This window comes from Dama dama, chromosome X, assembly GCF_033118175.1.
Source record: "Dama dama isolate Ldn47 chromosome X, ASM3311817v1, whole genome shotgun sequence".
In the NCBI taxonomy this organism is placed as follows: domain Eukaryota; kingdom Metazoa; phylum Chordata; class Mammalia; order Artiodactyla; family Cervidae; genus Dama; species Dama dama.
Window position 1 is genome coordinate 136,549,980 of NC_083714.1, and position 20,741 is coordinate 136,570,720.

The following is a 20,741-nucleotide window of genomic DNA, read 5'->3' on the forward strand; positions in this document are numbered from 1 at the left end:
ACTAGAATTAAATCACATGTGAAGAGAGGAATGCTTTGATGATAGTTCAGACATTACTAGGGAATCAAAGAAAAATTCATGTTTCTGATTACTCACCCTAAACTATGCTGAAATGGAATATTTGCAACCCAAGTAACCCATGCTATATCGAAGAAAACTATAACTTACTACATATTGAGTTCATTTCAATCACAGTAGTCTATTTTAAAAACAAACTCCCATAAGGAATACAGGAATGGAATTCATTCAAAGCAACAGCTGTCAAAAGTTCTGCCAAGAAACCCAGGGTAATTTACTACATCATGAAAGGTGAGGTGTTCAGAAGAACAAATAGTTCAATCCTATTCTTTCAGATTTTATTTTTTGCTTCAATCCAAGAGAAATATCTAGATCTCAAACTCACTAAAACATGTTTCCATATTTTAAAACTGATTAATTAAGTAAATAAAACATGGTAAATAGAAGAAACCCTTCTAAATCTATTTTTAGTACTGCTAGTGGCCAGAGGACTCAACTTAGAATCCATAAAATCCAACTCTGTCAATAGCTCCCTCCTTCTATGGATTCTTGGACTAGGAACTGTGGTTTCTTAGGGCCTTGGTTTCCCCAAAGCAGCTGCAGGATATGGGAACAGGTCCTCTCATCTCTGACATCCTACTGTGCAATGAGAAGAAAATGGGCACAGCTCCCAGCTAAGTGGCCTCCTCTGCTAACCAGATCCAAAGCATTTCTCTAATATTTATAAAGCAGTCAGATACTTCCAAATAAGGCAAATGTTTGCCTTGATTATGACACACTCCTCCATTCTACCTTTTGGGTTTGCTTCATGGCTGCTGGATAGGGAGGTGGCCAAAGCAATAAGCCATAAACCAGAGATGCTGAGGTACCCAGTAAATCGGTAATATACTGTGCACTCATCCTTGGAACTATGAGACTCCTATGGAGGAAGAATGATTAACAATAAGGTTATTAAACCCTCATGGATGGGGGCAACATCAACATTCTGCCCACAGATTTCTGCCCAACAAGCAAGTCTTACTCTTGAGCAGTTTTACAAAAGAGGTATAATGGTGACAGCAATAACCCAGTCTTCCTATAAATCACATGAAAGGCTCACAGAAACATTATCAGGAATTATAATCCTAAATTAAAAATACACATCCTAAGAAAACAGAGAAACAAAGGATGAGCACTAGTTAGGTGATAATGATGTTGTATGTGTATTTAATTGGTTTTTTAAAAAATCCACTTCTAGGCAACTTAGAAACTGTGGTCACTATTAAGTCCAGTCGGGAAGGTGGGGTGTAGATAGTATTGTTGTGGGCTTTAATGCAGTGCCTATCTTAAAATATTGGTGATACTATGCAACACATGAGCCTTTGACTATCCAGTGCAAGTTTTTTCCTTTAATAAACACCAAGCCAACTAAAAAAAAACCCAAACTCCTAATTTGGCTCACTCTGGTTTTGGCTTGATGAGGGAAAAATATGTTAATATTTTTAAAATGTAGAACATAGACTAACATACTTTAGTTTATATGTCTGCTTAATGGATATGAAGTGCTATCTGGAGTGTGTGCGTATGTCCTGGAAGATTATGAGATAAAGTGCATATGCTAGACTTTCCTGGATTGAGTGGAACAAAAGACAAATATGATGTGAAATGTCTGCGACGTGGACACTGTTGATAAAATGTGTTGCAGCCCCCAGTTCTCAGAACATGTGAAAAGAGGGTTACCTAAAAAATGTTCACTCACCCATTCGTATCTTAGAAAAGGTTTAAACTGACTCTGAAACCCTCCCATAGGGACAAAAAAGGCAGCCAAAAGGGAAGGAAAGGGGACTAGAGAAAGAGTTCAAGTCTTAGGATTTTCAAAATCCAAGCAATTCTGAATCCTCTAATATATACAGAACAGAATCAACAATTTGTTTTTCTTTGGAAAAAATCATCTGTTTGAGCATTTCTCTTCTGCCATTAAACTATTGATAAAGCTTGCCAACGGAGTAAGGAAGCATTAGATAAATGCCTACTTCTTCTAAAAGCAGCCAACTCTATTGAAATTAAAGGCTCAGTCCTGCAAACTGGAGAGCTCTGCTAAACCACTTCAGAAAGGACCTAGCCCACGTCCCACTGGTAACCTAGCAAAATGCACATGAGATGGCAAACTTGCCATCAGTATCTTGAACTGCTTTTATTTTTTTTCATTTATTTTTATTAGATGGAGGCTAATTACTTTACAATATTGTAGTGTTTTTTGCCATACATTGACATGAATCAGCCATGGATTTACATGTGTTGAACTGCTTTTAAAGCTGGAGAGCCCAGATATCTGGGAGGGTCAGTCAATTCCCACTTACAGGATAAGCAGGGGCTATGTAAATTTCTATAGAATACTGGCTTCTGTGATTTGAGCTTACTGTTTTACATCACTTACACTGGAATCGGTTGGCTCCTCTGAACTGCACATAAACCAATCCCTCCTCAAGAGTACACTTCACAGAGAACAAAATAATCATATATCAAGTGTAAGGATTGGCTTTCTTTCATTGTTTCTTCAAACCCAATACACTTGTGATCTAGGTTAAAATAACAAAGACAAAAATAACTACCAAAGACTGTTGGATTACTGGTAATAATAATTGCCCCTTCTTCCTTAGTTTGAATACCTGGGTTCAAACAACAAATATTCATCAGTCCAAACAGTCTCATCAGCCTTTCACATTTGATGAGTGGTTTCCAAATTCATGCATTTACAGATATATTAACCCATGCAGGATAGAAGTAGAGATCTGGCAACTAGTTATTTAATTTGATTGGGCAAGGCAGTTAGGGCAGATTGCTCTTGTCCAAAAACCTGCATGAAAGGGCTGAGTTATCTGTGTTGACAGCCTAGCTGGGCCAAGTTAAACAGATCATGGACAAAACTACTACTTCACAGAGGTGTAAGACTGAATAAGTCTTTGCTATTCCATAGAAAACAACGGTCATGTATTATTCATAGCTAGATATAATATCAAAATGGCACTAGAGAAGCAATTTTTGGCATATATATAGTGGTGGAGGCTACAGTGTCAGTCTAAAGTTAATTATTTTGTTTACTTCTAGTTTTGTTTTTATCATCATCATGCCAAAGACTATCCAACTATCCAGTTGGAATCACAATTATTCAGGAAACCAATCTACTATATATGATATACATATGAAAATAAAACAAGCATCCTGAAGGTACTGGGTTACAAGGTCTTGTACAAATCATAAACTCTTTAAATAAATAATGCTCTAAATTGTTTTTATTTGCTAGAAGATTGGTTTTCAATTAGAAGCAACATCTAACACCTTGAGGAAATACTTAAGAATGGGAGATAAATTCCACTGATAATTACAATTTTAAGTGTGACAATCAGTTGCATTTTTTCCACCACAGTAAAAATGTACGCGTGAAGCACAAGAGAAAAGGTGATATTGATTACATTCTGCTGCTCAGAGCTTTTGACACAGTTTCAGACATCTATGACAAGTAGTTTCGTTGAAACATTCAAAGGAAAGATCTTGGCAGAAAAGGTCACCCACTGTTACTTGAATCTTGTGTGGGGGGGTCACAATACAGTGACTGGACGAAGTTGTTCCAATTGGTTTTCCAATGCAATCCGTTCTTGATGAACCTCCTGAGTTGTACAAAAGAAAGAGAAGAGAGGGGTCATTTATTGGGATCATCCCCACTTCATCTGATATTAAAAAGAAACTTATGACTGGACCCACAAGCATTCAGGTGCCATATAACTCAAGGATGAGTAGACTGGGAGGCATTGTATTTGAAGCTGGTGACAGGACACAGGAGGCTTCACAATTTGTAGTCTCTCAATTCCTTTCTTAAGATGATGAAACGAAACTAATTGATCAACCCTCCCTCCTCCCCACACCTAAATCTCACACTCAGTTTTTAACAGGATCAGTGGCTGGCACAGAAGAATGTTAAAAATAAAAAGACTGATTAGAAGGGAGCAGAAAAGCAAAAGCAGACTCCTAATACTGAGAGGTGGGTCATCAGGACTACATTTCTAGTTCCAATCTCTTGTTTCTAATCCAGCACCATACTGGATCAGGACCAAGGGATAAGAAAGGACACTGGCTGTCCTTCCACTAAAGTGTCATCCAGGGTCCTGCATTTGTGGCTGAAGGTGTGTCTTCTCAGCTAAAGGCAGAAAAGAGGATCTGCAGTCTGCTATTTGGGAACTCAAACTCTGAGCCCTAAAACAGACCTAATGACAAGGAGAGCACATAAAGGCATTCTGAAGTAGAATCAGTCAAGGTGGAAAAGAAGTCTATATAAAGGCTCAATTCTGAGACATCCCAGAAGAACAAACATGATGAAAATCATTACGGAACTCAACAAGAGTTTATTTACCTACCCTCCTTCCTACCATCCAACAGGCTCTGAATATATATCTACTAAGGGCCCGGTTCTGCTCTGGGTGTGATGATACCACCAAGGAACAAAACAGTTCAAACCAATGCCCTCAGAGGGCTTATATTCAAATGGTTGGAGAAAGATAAAAAAGTTTAAAAAAAAACCAAAGAGATACTTTCAGGAGGCTTTCAGAAGGAAATAAGCTGCTGTAATAGAGGGTAATGGTGGATCTGGGAGAAAGGTGGAGAGTGTGGTCAGGGAAGGCTTCTCAGAGCTGATGCTACTGAGAAGAGACTTGAATGCAGTGAGAGGTGAGCTACGTGAAGATACAGGTGAAGGATATTCAATGAGACAAAATGGCAACAACCAAGGCTGCAAAGGAGGGAACAAGCTTGGTGTGTTTGATAAACCACAAGGCTTGTGTGACCAAAAACAGAGGGGACAATGAAGACCTTGGCAGGAACTAAAGTCAGAGAGTTAGGCAGGGACCCGGCAGACAGAGTAAGGAGTGTGGATGCCATTCAAAGTGAAGGGGCACAGCAATGAAAGCTTTGAATCAGGAAAGGCATGTGGCCTAATTTCAAATTCAGAATTCTCACTCTGTCTTTTGTATAGACAATGGATTGTAGCAGGACAAGAGTCAGAGCAGAGAGCATTTAGGAGGGTTACTTATGAAACCAGGTGAGAAACGAAAATGGCTTAGATCAAGGTAGTAGCCACAGAGAGGAGGAGATGGGTTCTGGACATACTTTAAATCTAGAACTAATAGGACATGTTGATAAAGCTGATGTAGGAAAGAAGGAAGAGGATTTGGAATTGAGCAAGAGGGTGGCTGGTAGTGTGGGATTAATTGAGAACAAGAAGACTAGATGAGAAATGGACATTTCAAGGAGACAGTTGGGAATGAAGTATCTGAGATGTGTATATTAGGAGAAAAGTAGAGTAAGCAGTTGTAAATGCATGTCTAGAGCTTAGAAGAAAGAGAAGAGGGGCTTTAGACATAAATTTGTGAGGTTGGATGGCCTTCAAAGCCATAGGATTAGGTACCATCACCCAGCAAAATAATAAAGATGGTGCTTCCAAGTAAAGCTGGATCTGAACCTATGTACCAAACTCATTCCCTACTGGAACTCTAAAACAATTTTTTAAATTAGGGGTGGGGTGAGGGTCATAGACACAGAAGGACAGGGAAGACAACAGGGAAGAGGTGATAGCAATAAAACTGGTAAGCTGGAAGGCAAACTAATTAATGCTGAATGAATTAGCTAATTCAAGAAAAACAAGTGTGGGGATTCTCCCAGTTGCTGAATACGTCTGTTCCAATGATGCCTGATGGAACTGGATGGAATAACCACAGGGTGGATTTGGGGATAAACTGGACGCACTGTGAGATGTACCTGAGCTTCAGCTCAACTGATCACGTGATCTCCAGACGCTCCTACTCTCACTGGTGAAACATAGGGACATTTTGGATCTTCAGGAATGAATGTCAGTTTAGAGCCTGTGTTCAGTAAACCTCCCCAAACCTGATGAGTCCCTTTTCCCCAGTGCACAGTCACACTGGTAAAAGGGCACAAGGCTCTATGGGAAAGTCTGAGAGAAAGACTAACAATATAAACTTTTGGCTGCAGAGTGGGGTCCTTCTTGCAGGTAACTAAGATGCCCCTTTATTCAAGGCTTCTGTATGTGTAAACTCAGTCGGGGAACTGACTGAGAGGCCATGACTAGAGCTCCACTTGATGATTCTTCAGATTTCTGTTAGCTAGACCTTGAACTTTTTCACTTCCTCAGATCAAGTAAATAAAAGTGCACTGCAAGCTAAGGATGGAGATAAAACAAGAACCAGTCTGATTTTACATAGAAGAATCCCTAAAAGACACAAACTGGCAGTCTCAGATATCTATGAAAGTGAAAGTGAAAGAAGGAAAGAGGATTGTCTTAAAGAAGTGTTCCTTGAAAGTCTGATTCAGAAGTAATCAGATTCCCAAATTCTTCTTGCCACTAGGGTAGAACACTGAATATTTATTCCTTTGAAAGGCAAAACAGATGACCTCTGGAATACCAATACACAGATACAGTTAAGGACAAAAAACTAGACTGGAAATACGGGGGTTAAATGAATACCCTGAATACTGAGAACCAGAGTCCTCTGCTCCACTGGACCACGTGTTCCTTACATGCAAGAGACCAGAAGAGGCTCTTCCTTGAGGAGTCCAGTCAGACCGAGAAGAAAAAGCCAACCACACTGTCTTTGGGGATTCCCCAACTCTACAGCTCAGTCAAATTGGGGGAGAATGAAGCTCAAAGATGACAAGTCCCACAACAGGCTATGGACCTGCAATCTGCATTCTCATCCTCCTCCTAAATATAAGCAGAGAAGGACCATCAGCTATTGAAGGAAAGTATGTAATGAGAAGTATATACAACAAAATAAAAAAGTATTGAGGAAGAAGAAAAACTACAATTAAAAGATATTACAACCATAAAACAAGAATAGGATGCCATCAAAAAGAAACAAGCAGAGAATGAAAAAAAATGAACTCTTGGTTATTAAGCATAGGAGGTTTAGAGCTTAAAAATAAGTAAATCTCCACATATAGACCAAAAAACGAAACTAGAAGAGAGAAGTTAGAAAACAAAACTAAGAAGTTCAGTGTCAGAAAAATATCAGAAAGGGAGAACAGGGAAAATGGGGGGTCAATAAAAATCAAGAAAACTCCCAAGACTGAAGAATATGGGTTTCCAAATTAAAAAGGCCTACGAAGTATAGAGACCAGTGGATAACAGTGACCTATGCCAACACAAGAGGTGGGGGTAGAGGGGAAGCGAAAGCAAAATGCAAAACAAAAACAAGGTCACATACAAAGATTCATAAAACAGAATGACGTTTGACATTTTTCAAAATTTTATTTTTTATCATATGGTAAAGTTGACTATTTTCCTTTTAGTGTATAGTTCCACAAATGTTAACACATATAGATTTGAGTAACTGCCACCACAAAGTGGGTACATTAAAGTTCCAATAACCAAAAAGCTCCCTGGTACTACTAACTGACATATAAACCTTTACCACAGGCATAATAACCCTTGACAGCCAGTGGTCTGTATTTCCAGCACTATACAAAAGTTTGCCTTTTCAAGAATGTCAAATAAAAGGAATCATGTAGTACCTAACTTTTTGACACTGGCTTGTCTCATTCAACATAATGCCTTTGAGTTTCATTCAAATTACTGTGTCTATCACTCCTTCTGCTCACTGAATACTATTTCATTGTACTCAGTTTATCCATTCATCCTTTGAAGGATATCGGTGTTGTTTCCAAGTTTCAGCTATCATGTAAAATTGTTATTAATGTTTATGTACTGCTGGGTCACAGGGTTAAGTGTATATATAACTTCACAAGAAACTGACAAATGATTTTTCAGAGTGGGGTGCCATTTGGCATTCTCACCACCAATTCATGAGGGTTCCAGGTGACAGCACTTGATGCTGTCACGATTTTCTGTTTTAGCAGTTCTATCACTGTGTGTGGTGGTCTGTGATCATGGTTTCAATTTGCATTTGCCTAATGGCTAACAATGCTGAATATCTTTGCACATGTCTATTTGCCATCCTTATATCCTCTTTGGTGAAGTATCTGTTCAAATCCTTTGCCCATTTTTACATTGGGTTGGTTGAGCTTTGAGAATTCTTATTACTGAGTTTTGAGAGTTCTTTATATAATTTGGACACAAGTCCTTTGTCAAAAAACATGGGTTGCAAATATTTTCTTCCAGTCTATAGCTTGTCTCTTAATTCTCTTGACAGTGTTTTTGACAGAGCTAAAGTTTTTAATCTTGATAAAGTCCAATTTATTGACTTTTTCTGTGTTTGTGCTTCTGGCATCATATCTAACCTTGGGTCACAAAAACTTTTTCCTATGTTTTTTCCTACAGGCTTTAAATTTATACCTTTATGTTTTACATTTGCTTCTATGATTCATTTCAAGTTAATCTTTGTATCAAAAGTGAGATTTTTTTGGTCAAGGTTCATGCTTTTACAGATGGATGACCAATTGTTACAAAACAATATGTTGAAAAGACTATCCTTTCCTCAATAAACTGATTTTGTACATTTGTCAAAGATCAAATGCTTATATTCACATGGTCTACTTCAGGACTTCTGATCCTGCTCCACTGATTCATCATTAATCCCATACTGTCTTGATTACTGAAGTCTGATACTGAAAGTGATTCCTCCATCTTTGCTCTTCTTTTTTTTTTTTTAGAAGAAATAAAAAAGAGTCAATTAAAAATGAATAATGCAATAAATGAGATCAAAAACACACTGGAGGGAACCAAGAGTAGAATAACGGAGACAGAAGATAGGATAAGTGAGGTAGAAGATAAAATGGTGGAAATAAATGAGGCAGAGAGGAAAAGAGAAAAAAGAATCAAAAGAAATGAGGAAAACCTTAGGGATCTCTGGGACAATGTTCTTCTTTTTCAAATTTGTTTTAGCTATTCCAGTTCCTTGGCCTTTACATATAAATTATAGGATTCGCTGGTCTATGTCTACAAAACATCCTACTGGGGTTTTGATTGGCTGCAAGGATTCTATAGATCACCCTAGAGAAAAATAGTATAACTACTATGCTGAGTCTTCCAATCCACAAGCTATGTATGTTTTTCCCTTTATTTAGGTCTTCTTAGATTTCTTTTAGCAGCATTTTGCACATTTCAGCATACAGATGAATTTATACTTAAGTAGTTCATTTGGCAGAGGGAACAAGCTATTGTGGATACTATTGTTTTTCAAATTTCTGTGACAAGCTGTTTGTTTATTACTTGTATATAGAAATATGATTGTTTTCTGTGTGACCTTATATTCTGTGACCTTCATAAACTCAATTAGGAAATGATATTTTAAGAAACAATTTGCAAATACTTACACACTCAGAACCACTGACAGGTTTTCTAAAATCTCAACAGTTAGAGAGAGAATAGTGAAAAATTTATACTACTTGATTTCAAGAGTTACAGAAATCAAGACCATCTAGTACCAGTATAAAGATCAACAAACAGGTTAACCGAATGGAGTAAGAACCCATAAATAAATCACACTTACATGGTTATTAGATTTTGAGAACAGCATCAGAGTAATCCAAGAAGGAAAAGAAACTTTTCTACAAATGATACTATATTAATGAAATACTGATATGGGAAAAAATGAACCTTGACCCTAATTTTACAACATACATAAAACTTAATTCAAAATGGATCATAGATACTGGTGCACTCACTATGGAAAACACTATGGAAGTTCATTTAAAAACTTAAAACTACCAGTTGTGATGTCAGTAGCATGGCTGAATAAGACATCCCTTGTCCATGTCCCCCTGTCAATGACAATTTGACATCCATTCACAAAGTGTTTTTGTGGGAGTTATGGGATCCAGCACCATATATGAGACAACAGGATGTGTCTCATCCAGCCATGCATCTGGTAATAGGCACACAGATCTCAGTTCTGGCTCTGAACCCAGCAGGGTCCAAGAAACAGCTCTAGGCCTTCTCAGTCACAGTCCAGGAAACTCTTGGAAACACTGTTTTAGACAATCACCCAGAGGTGAAAGAACTTTTGTGGAAGTCCAAGTTTCAAGCAAAATGTTAGAGAAAAATAACACAAGTCTGGATGCACTGGGAGTGTAAGAAGAACTGTTTGACTACTCACATCACCTTACCCCAAGGCAGCACAGTTTATGACTAGAAAAGATTCTGGCTCATGATTTCTCCCAGGAAAGTGCATACCTGAGTAACCAAGTTCCCCAGGTAGAGTACTGAATTGTGAACTGCATGACTGGAGGTGGGGAGGAGGAAGAGGCTGGGAGAGTGGCAGACAGGACTCCCAAAAGGGATTAAAGGAACATGGGTCCTACTAAATGTCCCATGGGGTGCCATCAAGAAGCCCACCCATAACTCTGCCCATAAGTTGGGCATCCTCCAACTACCTATGAGGCATTTCAGCACTCCATGGGCCTTACACACACCATCAACCTGTGGCCAGTTCCTTTTTAACATTCCTGATGGTGAGTGAACACATGCAGAAAGACTTGCTGGCCCAAATCTGTAGGCCATGAGAGACCACAAATTTGAGCAGTAGTGCCATCTTTGGCAAAATAAAAGGGAGGCTGTCAGCACTTGGCCTTGTGTTTTGCAGGATGATAACAAGGCATACAAGATTAATAATTGTGTCATAAGAAGGAACAATAAGTGCTGAGCAAGTGCATCCATAGAGGATCTGAGAAATTGTCAGAATCTCTAACAGGGCTGATCTAAAGTAGTTTGGGAGGAGGTAACTGCTACTTCAAATGTGAAGATAGCAACACAAACTTCAAGGAAACATGATGCCACCAAATTACAATCATCTTCCAGTAACCCATCCCAAAGACATGGAGATATAGGATTTACCCAATAAAGAATTTAAATGGCTATTTTAAGGAAACTCAATGTACTGCAAGAAAACACGGAAAGACATCAATTAAATCAGGAAAACTATACTACATGAATAAAACAAGAAGTTTAACAAAGTGATAGAAATCATAAAGCCACAAGACATTCTGGAGCTGAATAAGAAAATGAATGAATTAAAAATATAATAGAGAACATCAACATCAGAATGGATCAAGCAGAATAAAGAATCTAAGATATATAGCTTCAAGGGTTTTGAAACTATCCAGCCAGAGAACAAATAAAAAATAAATTTAAAAGAATGAAGAAAGGTACATGATCTATGCAATGTCATCCAAAGAAATAATTTGTGAATTATTAGAGTTCCTGAAGTGAAGAGAGAGGAGGACAGAAAGCTTATATGAAGAAATAATGGCTGAGAATTTTCTAAATATGGAGAGGGATATGGATATCCAAGTTCATGAAGCTCAAAGTTCATCAAACGAACTCCACTGAAGAGTTCCTCTTTAAGATTCATTATAATAAACTTGTCAAAACTCAAAGAGAAAAATCTTAAAAGAAGCAAGAGAAAAGAAGTTTACAACTTAAAAGGGACTTCTTATAAGGCTATCAGTGGATTTCTTAGCACCCTTTGAGAAAGTGAGATGATAATACAAAGTGCTCATAGAAAAAAAAAATACCAAACAGGAATACTCTATTCAACAAAGTTATCCTTCAGAAATGAAGGAGGGATAAAAGATTTTCCCACACAAACAAAAGTCGAGGGAGTTGATCACCACCAGATCTGCCTTACAAGAAATGTAGAAAGAAGTTCTTCAAGCTGAAATGAAAGGATTCTAATTGGTAATATGAAAACATACAATATACTGGGGTAAAGGTAAGTATATAGTCAAATTCGGAATACTCTAATACGGCATTGTGTTAACCACTTAAATTTAGTATAAATGCTAAAGGAAAAGAGTATTAAAAATAACCATAGCTAAAATAACTTGTTAATGAATATAAAATATGAAAAGTAACTTATGAATTCAAAAACAAAGTGAAAGTCACTCAGTCATGTCCGACTCTTGGTGCACTGTATAGTCCATGGAATTCTCCAGGCCAGCATATTGGAGTGGGTAGCCTTTCCCTTCTCCAGGGGATCTTCCCAACCCAGGGATCAAACCCAGGTCTCCCACATTGCTGTCGGATTCTTTACCAGCTGAGGCACAAAGGAAGCCCTTTTTTTTGTTTTTGCTTTTTTTGCTTTTGTTCAAAAACAAAAGGGTAAGTTGTTATATGCAATCAAAGTTATCAGCATATAATAGACTGTTATACCTACAAGATGTGTTATGTAAGCCTCATGATAACAACAAAGCAAATACAAAAACCTACAATAGATTCACAAAAGATAAAGAGAAGACAATCAAAGCATACTATTGCAGAAAATAATGAATTCACAAAGGCAGGCAGTAGGAGAGGAAGAAATGAACAAGAAAACTATAAAACAGCCAGAAAACAGTTAACAGGGTAAATCCTTACCTATTAATATTTACTTCAAATGTAAATGAATTAAGTCCTCCAATCCAATCTATAGAGCAGATAGATGGATTTAAAAAACAGAAGGGACCAAACTACATGCTGCCTATAAGAGGCTCACTTTAGTTTTATGGTCACACATAGAAAAAAATGAAGGGATGAAAAAGATATTCCATGCAAGTAGATATCAAAAGACAAGAGGGGTAGTTATTCTTTTGCCAGATAAAACAGGATATAGTCCAAAAACTGTACCAAGAGACAAAGAATGTCATTATATAATGTTAAAGGGGTTAACTCATAAAGAAAATATAACAGTCATAAATATATATACAGCCAACATCAGAGCACTTAAATATATCAAGTAAATATTAAAAAATCCAAAAGATGAAATAGACAAGAGCATAGTAATAATGGGGGACATCAATAGCTCACTTACAACAGTGGGTATATCATCCAGACAAAAAAGTAACAAGGAAATGTTGGTCTTGAACTATACCAAATGAACCCAACAGACATACAGAACATTTCATCCACTAGAATCAGAATACATATTCTCAAGCACACATGAAATACTCTTGAGGATATATCATATGATAGGTTATAAGATGAGTCTTAGCAGATTTAAGAACATCAAAGTCATACCAAATACATTTTCCAACTACAAAGTTATTAAACTAGAAATCAGTAACAAGAGGAAACTAGAAAATTCAGAAATACATAGAGATTAAACAAAACACTCCAAAACAACCAATGAGTCAAAGAAGACATCAAAAGGGAAATAAAAAAACTATCTTGAAACAAATAAAAATGGAAACACAGCATTCTAAAACAAATGGCCAACAGGTACACAAAACATGTTCAGCATCACTAATCATCAGGGAAATGCAAATCAATACCAAAATGAGATATCACCTCACACCTGTTAAAATGGCTATTATCAAAAAGATAAGGGATAAGTGTTGGCAAGGATATGGAGAACAGGGAACGCTTGTGCAATGTTGGTCAGAATGTGGACTGATCCAGCAACTACACAAATGGTATGGAGGTTTCTCAAAATTAAAAAAAGAACCATCATAAGATCTAGTAATCCCACTTTTGGGTATATCCAAAGGAAAAGAAATCAGGATCTCAAAGGGATATGTGCATTCCCACGTTCACTGAATTATGTACAATAGCTGAGATACGGAAACAAGTTTTGATCTACAGACAAATGGATAAAGAAGATGTGGTACATACATGCAACAGAATATTATTCAGCCAAAAGAAAGGAAATTCTGCCATTTGTGACACTGATGGACCTTGTGGGCCCTATGCTAAGTGAAATAAGTCAGACAGAGAAAGGCAAATGCCATATGATATCACTTATATGTGTAATCTAAAAAGGTCAACTTCATAGAGACAGAATAGAATGGTGGTTGCCATGGGCTGGGAGGTGGGTGCAGGAAATGGGGAGATGTTGGGCAAGGGTACAAACTTGCAGTCATAAGATATATAAGTTCTGTGGGTGTAATGTATAGCATGGTGACTATAGCTAACAACACTGTATTATATACTTAAAAACTAAGAAAGTAAATCTTAAATGTTCTCACCACATAAAAGAAATTATAATTATGTGAGTGATAAAAAAGAATGAAATTCTGCCATCTGCAACAACATGGATGAACTTGGGACATTATGCTAAGTGAAATAAGTCAGAGAAAGACAAATTCTGTATATGCGTGCATGCTAAAGTTGCTTCAGTTCTGTCTGACTCTTTGCAACTCCATGGACTATAGCCCACCAGGCTCTTCTGTCCATGGGATCTCCCAGGCAAGAATACTGGAGTGGGTTGCCATGCCCTCCTCCAGGGGCTCTTCCCGACCCAGGGATTGAACCCATGTGTCTTACATCTCCTGCACTGGCAGACAGGTTCTTTACCACTAGCACCACCTGGGAAGCCCATGAGATCAATTATACACGGAATTTAAAACAATTCAACAAACTAGTGAATATAATAAAAAGGAGGGATTTTCCTGGTAGTCCAGTGGCTAAGAGTCCATGATGCCGATGCAGGGGGCCTGGGTTTGATCCCTGATCAGGGAACTAGATGTCCCATGCTGCAACTAAAGATCCTGCATGCCACAACTAAGAGTCTGCATGCCAAAACTAAGAATTCATATGCTGCAACTAAAGATCCCACATGCTACAATGAAGAGTCCGCATGCCACAACTAAGAGTTTGCATGTGAAACAGATTTCACATGCTGCAACTAAAGATCCCATGTGCCACAACTAAAGATCCCACATGCCACAACTAAGAACCAGTGAAGCCAAGTAAATAAAGAATAAACTAACGGTTACCAGTGGGAAGAGGAAAAGGTAAAGGGGCATTATAGGGGGAGGGAATTAATGGATACAAACTAATTGGTATAAAATAAGCTACAAGGATATATTATACAACACAGGAAGTCATAGTTAATATTTTATAATGACTATAAATGAAGCAGAACCATTAAAAATTGTAAGTCCCTATATTGTACACCTATAACTTGTGTAATATTATATAGCAACTATGCTTCAATAATAATGAGGGCAAGAGGAAATTTTTACAGGGGATGGGCAGTTTATGGCATAAATTGTGACAGATTCATGGATGTATAATTACCTCCAAACTCATGTCACATACATCAAATATATACAGCTTTATAATAAATAAATAATAGTTTAGTATATAATAATAGTTTAAAAAACACAAATGTATCACAGATCTAAATGTAAAAGTTATAACAATAAAGCATTTAGAAGAACACATAGGAGAATATGTTCATAATTTAGATGTAGGCGAAGTTTCCTTATATAATAGGAAGAAAGTTAATAACCATAAAAGGAAAAATGGTAAATCAGACTTTATCAAAATTAAAAACTTCTTTTCATGGAAAGATAGTTAAGAAAATTAAGAGGCAAAATAAAGACTGGAAGAAAACATTCATAAAATATATATCTCAACAAAGGACTGGCAACAGAAAATATAAAAAGCATCTACCTGCAACTCTACAAAAAAGACTGAAAATGATTTTTATTTTTTTTGTGTGTGTGTGATGTGATAAGATTTATTTATTTTCTTTTAATTTTTTTTCATTTATTTTTATTCATTGGAGGCTAATTACTTTACAATATTGTAGTGGTTTTTGCCATACATTGACATGAATCAGCCATGGATTTACATGTGTTCCCCATCCCAATCCCCCCTCCCGCCTCCCTCCCCATCCCATCCCTCTGGGTCTTCCCAGTACACCAGCCCTGAGCACCCGTCTCATGCATCCAACCTGGGCTGGTGGTCTGTTTCACCCTTGATAGTATACTTGTTTCAATGCTGTTCTCTCTGAACATCCCACCCTCGCCTTCTCCCACAGAGTCTAAAAGTCTGTTCTGTACATCTGTGTCTCTTTTTCTGTTTTGCATATAGGGTTATCGTTACCATCTTTTAAAATTCCATATATATGCGTTAGTATTCTGTATTGGTCTTTATCTTTCTGGCTTACTTCACTCTGTATAATGGGCTCCAGTTTCATCCATCTCATTAGAACTGATTCAAATGAATTCTTTTTAATGGCTGAGTAATATTCCATAGTGTATATGTACCACAGCTTTCTTATCCATTTGTCTGCTGATGGGCATCTAGGTTGCTTCCATGTCCTGGCTATTATAAACAGTGCTGCAATGAACATTGGGGTACACGTGTCTCTTTCAGATCTTTTTTCCTTGGTGTGTATGCAAAAGGAAACTATAAGCAGGTGAAAAGACAGCCTTCAGAATGGGAGAAAATAATAGCAAATGAAGAAACAGACAAAGGATTAATCTCAAAAATATACAAGCAACTCCTGCAGCTCAATTCCAGAAAAATAAATAACCCAATCAAAAAATGGGCCAAAGATCTAAACTAACCCTCTTACACTGTTGGTGGGAATGCAAACTAGTACAGCCACTATGGAAAACAGTGTGGAGATTCCTTAAAAAAACTGGAAATAGAACTGCCATATGAAAATGATTTTTAAATGGCCAAACATTTGGAAAAAACACTTCACAAAATAAAATATGAAAAGTAAATAATCACATAGAAAAGTGCTAAGGAGATGTAAAATAAAAAGTACATCACCACAGGACTAGATAAAAATTAAAACAATACCAAGTATTGGTGAAGATGAGGAACAACCAGAACTCTCACATAGTAGTGATGGGAATACTAAATGCTACAACCACTTTGGGAAAAGCTCTAGTAGCTTCTATTCTAACTAATCACACACAATCATCATATTACCTACTAATCCTAAATCCTAGAAATTTACCCAAGAGAAATGAGAAAATATTCCCACATAAAGAGTTATTAAAAAATGCAGTTTTATTCAAAATAGCAAAAACTAGAATTTCCAGGTGTCCATTAATAGGAGAATTAATAACCAAACTATAGCATATTCACTCAGTAGAATACCACTCAGCAATAAAATAGAACAGATTACTGAGACATAAACGATGAAAATGAATCTCAAAAACAATGCTATGTGAAAGAAGCTTTCCACAAAAGTACATGTCGGAGGACACTGTTTACATAAAGTTATAGAAGAGGCAACAATATGGCATAAGAAGTTTAGAAGAGGGGTTAAGCATGGCAGAAATTAACTGGGAAGGAGTATGAGGGAGCTTTCCCAGGAGATGGTAATGTGCTCTATCTTGATATGGGGTTAGGAACCATTAGTATACACACTTAAAAAGAGCCAGCATGCGTATACTTAAGATGTGTGCACTCATTGTATGTAAAATGTACAATATAAGGAAAGTTTGTAAAAATATTTAACTCTAGTTAATGATATGCATGTTAAAATATTCAGGGGACACACACAGATGTCTTGAAAACATGTTAAAAATATGATAGACTGAAGGATAGATAAGAGGGATAGAAAAAAGGACAGATATGTGATAAAACAAGTGTAGTGAGATGTGAATGGTAGAACCAACATTGTGTAACTTTCTTGCATGCTTGAAAATGTTCATAATAAAATATTAGGGGAGTTCCCTGGTGGCCTACAGTTAGGATTCCAGCCTTTCATTGCCATGACCTAGGTTCAATCCCTGGCTGTAGAACTGAGATCCCACAAGATGTGTGGTGCAGCCAAAAAAAAAAAAAAAATAGGGCAAAGGTGGGGAGGAATGAAAGAGAAAATAAAAAATGAAGAGACAGTACAGACTGATTAAAAAGGAATCATCAGTGAAGGAGAAGGACACAGAAAGTATGACAGCCTGAAAACCAGTTAGAAAAAACATTTCAGAGGAAGGAACTGTCAATGGTCTATGGCACAGGTTCTGAAAATCCAAATAGTATTAAAACAGGCCCACTGAATGTGGCTGTAAGAGGGGTGTGAGTAAAGGAGAGTAAAAGCCACAGCAAAGTCAAGGGAGAGAAAACTGTTGCTGAGGAAGCAGAGACAGTAAATAACAACTCTTAGGAAACTTGGCTGTGAAGGAGACTAGAGACAGGGCAGCAGCTGAAGGAGGATGTGGGGGTCAATACACTGGACAACAACTAGAGCATGTTTCTGTGTGGGTGGCAATGATCCAGAAGAAAATCAAGGGATGTCAGGGGTGCCCTGAAAAGATGTGTTTAACTCAACTCCCAGTACCTGTAAATGTGAACTTATATAGAATAAGGTATTTGCAGATATAATCTAGTAAAAACATGAGACTGTGCTAGATTAGGGTGGGCCCCAACCCAATGACCAGTATATCCTTATAAGAAGAGGGAAGGATGAAAAGAGGAATTGGACACAGATACACAGAGACCAGAAAAAACTTTATGACAGCGTGTGGAGGCAGAAATTGAAGTGATGCATCTACAAGCCAAGGAATGCCAAGGACTGCCAGCCACCACCAGAAACTGGGAAGAAGACAGGAAGAATTCTCCCCTAGAGCCTTCAGAGAGAGCATAGCTCTGCAGACACTGTGCTTCAGAAGTCTAGCCGCCATAGCTGGCAGAGTAAGTTGCTGTTCTTTTAGGCCACTAAGTTTGTAGCACTTTGTCAGGGCAGCCCTGGGAAACTAATAATACAGGGGAAAATAATGGTGAAGAGAAACAGGTGATAAGGACAGAGGAGATGTCCTTGAGGTGATGTGGAAACATTTCCAAGAGGAGGGGATAGCCTTTGAGAGGATCAGGGCCACCCTCTTCCATTGAAATGAGTATAGCATCATTCATAGAGGACCTCGACAAATTAGGGGTTTACCCAGAAGCTTTGGACAATAAAGAATGCTTCAAAGAGCTTTGTAATAGCTTCTCTGTCTTTTTAACTAGCACCCAATATGTAGCTTGCATATTAAAGCTTCGAGTCTTCCTCTAACAAGAACCAACCCATGAAACAAATACAGCAACTCTCTGCCTTCCAAAAGGAGTCTGAGAACAAAGAGCAAGTTTTACCAACAGGAATAGAACCAGATGCTCAGCCAGTGTTTGTCAAAACAAGACACAACAACCAGACACACAGCCTGGTGCTCCAATCAGGAAGCTCCTTACCTTGAGCTGCTGCTGGAGCTCGCTGTTCAGACGGGCCAGCACTGCATTTGCCTCTTTATTTTTGCGGATAGCAGTTTGAATAGCCTTCTTCTGTTTGGAAGACTGCCTATTAAAAAGTACAAACAGTTCAGTGACACAGAACTTAGAGGTCCAGATCTCTGTGGGTCAGAACTCTCTGATTCATGAGAAGTGCTAAACTAACAAGGGGCTAACATCACAGAGCTCCAAAAATAAAATCATATATTCACAGGCAGGCAGGCACATACCAAAGGAAATAAGTTTCTTGGGATGAATTATTTACACTTGAAGCTGTTTCCATTTTACAACTTGAAGAAAAGCTGTGAACTGGGCCTTTTCAAACACGTTTTGTTCCATTTATCCAAAGGCATTTAATAAGCATTTCTTCCTGACAAACGACATTAACTGGAATACCCTTTTTGTGCAATCATTAATGGCATTTCAAAGACCTGCAGGTGGCCCTGTGGGCAAGTCTGAAGGCAAAGAATAGAAAAACATCCTTTTCAGTAAAAATCCTACATTAACTTAGTCAACTTACATACCTCTCTTTCATTTCTTTATTATTAGGCATGAATGCCTAAGTATGTTTGTGTGTGAGTGTGTGTGTGCAAGTGCATACACCAACATACATCTGTGGCACTTGAGAAAAACACAAAATTGTTTTAATACCAGTCTTTCCAAAGTAAGTCAACAGTAAATTCACAGAACAGGTATAACTAAGGTGACCACACACGTCCCAACTGGCCCATTACAGTCTTTGCTTACACTGCCTGACTGGCCCTAATTTTTCTTAGCAACCACTTTCCCCCTCAAAACCGTCAATATGGTTGTAGAACCTACAGCCTTATATCCCACAGCAAGAAATACTGAATCCTCAGAGCAAAAGGACCATCTAAGTTCCCCTAGAAAAACAAACATGTTTGTGATCCCTGGGAGCCAGAGTGACTAAACTAGGAAGCATTGTGACCACTGGAGAGATCTGATGACAGTGTACAGAGAATGTATACTATACTAGCCACTCTATTCACCTGTATAAGACATACTCCCTCTCCAACAAGTTTAAACATTAGTTTTTTACCCATAAATAGGCAGGAAAGAAGCTCCAAAATATACTCTATACAGGATTTTTACAAGATTGGATTTCTGGTTTCAGGACAAGACAGAGTAGATACATTTCTCTCTAGTCCTCCCACTAAATACAGTAAAACACTGGACATAATATACAGAATAATATAAGATGACTCTGCAAAGTAGAGTGAAGAAGGCAAACCAGCTAGGGAACTTGGTACCCAAGGAAAGAATAGCCACGAACTGCCTGGGTTTTCTTTTTCACTTCATATGTATCCCATAAATGCCAATGAGAGCAGACAATAAAAAGCCTCCCCAAAATTCTGCTCTCTCTAGCCAAAGGACTGGGAAAGGGGCAGCCCAGCAAGACAGAAATTAGATACACTATTCCTCCTGAATACAGATGCAAAATCTTTAATAAAATATTAGCAAATAGAATTCAGCAATATAAAAAAGAATTATAAATCATGACCAAGAGGAATTTATTCCAGGGATGCAAGACTGATTCAATATTTAAAAACCAATCAATATAATTCATTACTTTAACAGGTGAAAAAGAGAATCACATGATCAGATAAACTAATGTAGATTTTTATAATTTTATTTATAAAACTCACTGAAAATCTTAGATATACCACAACATATATAGAACTTACATGCTGAAAATACACAGCACAAATGAAAGAAATAAATAGGATCTAAGTAAACGGAGAAATATATGTTCATGGATTGAAAAACT

General features: G+C 37.6%; 1 protein-coding gene across 2 annotated transcripts in view; it reads right to left on the bottom strand.

Moving 5' to 3' along the window:
* Positions 1-1,125: 1,125 nt before the first annotated feature.
* Positions 1,126-20,741, bottom strand: part of REPS2 (RALBP1 associated Eps domain containing 2) — a 256,926-nt gene continuing 237,310 nt past the window's right edge. The window contains exons 17-18 of one of the 2 annotated variants that reach the window (XM_061136570.1): positions 18,917-19,022; positions 1,126-3,665 (exon numbers count right to left, since the gene is read on the bottom strand). In XM_061136570.1, coding sequence (XP_060992553.1) covers positions 3,597-3,665; positions 18,917-19,022 — 175 coding nt within the window. In that variant the 3' untranslated portion in view covers positions 1,126-3,596. The remainder of the gene's footprint in view (positions 3,666-18,916; positions 19,023-20,741) is intronic. The other variant, XM_061136569.1, reaches the window with a different exon arrangement.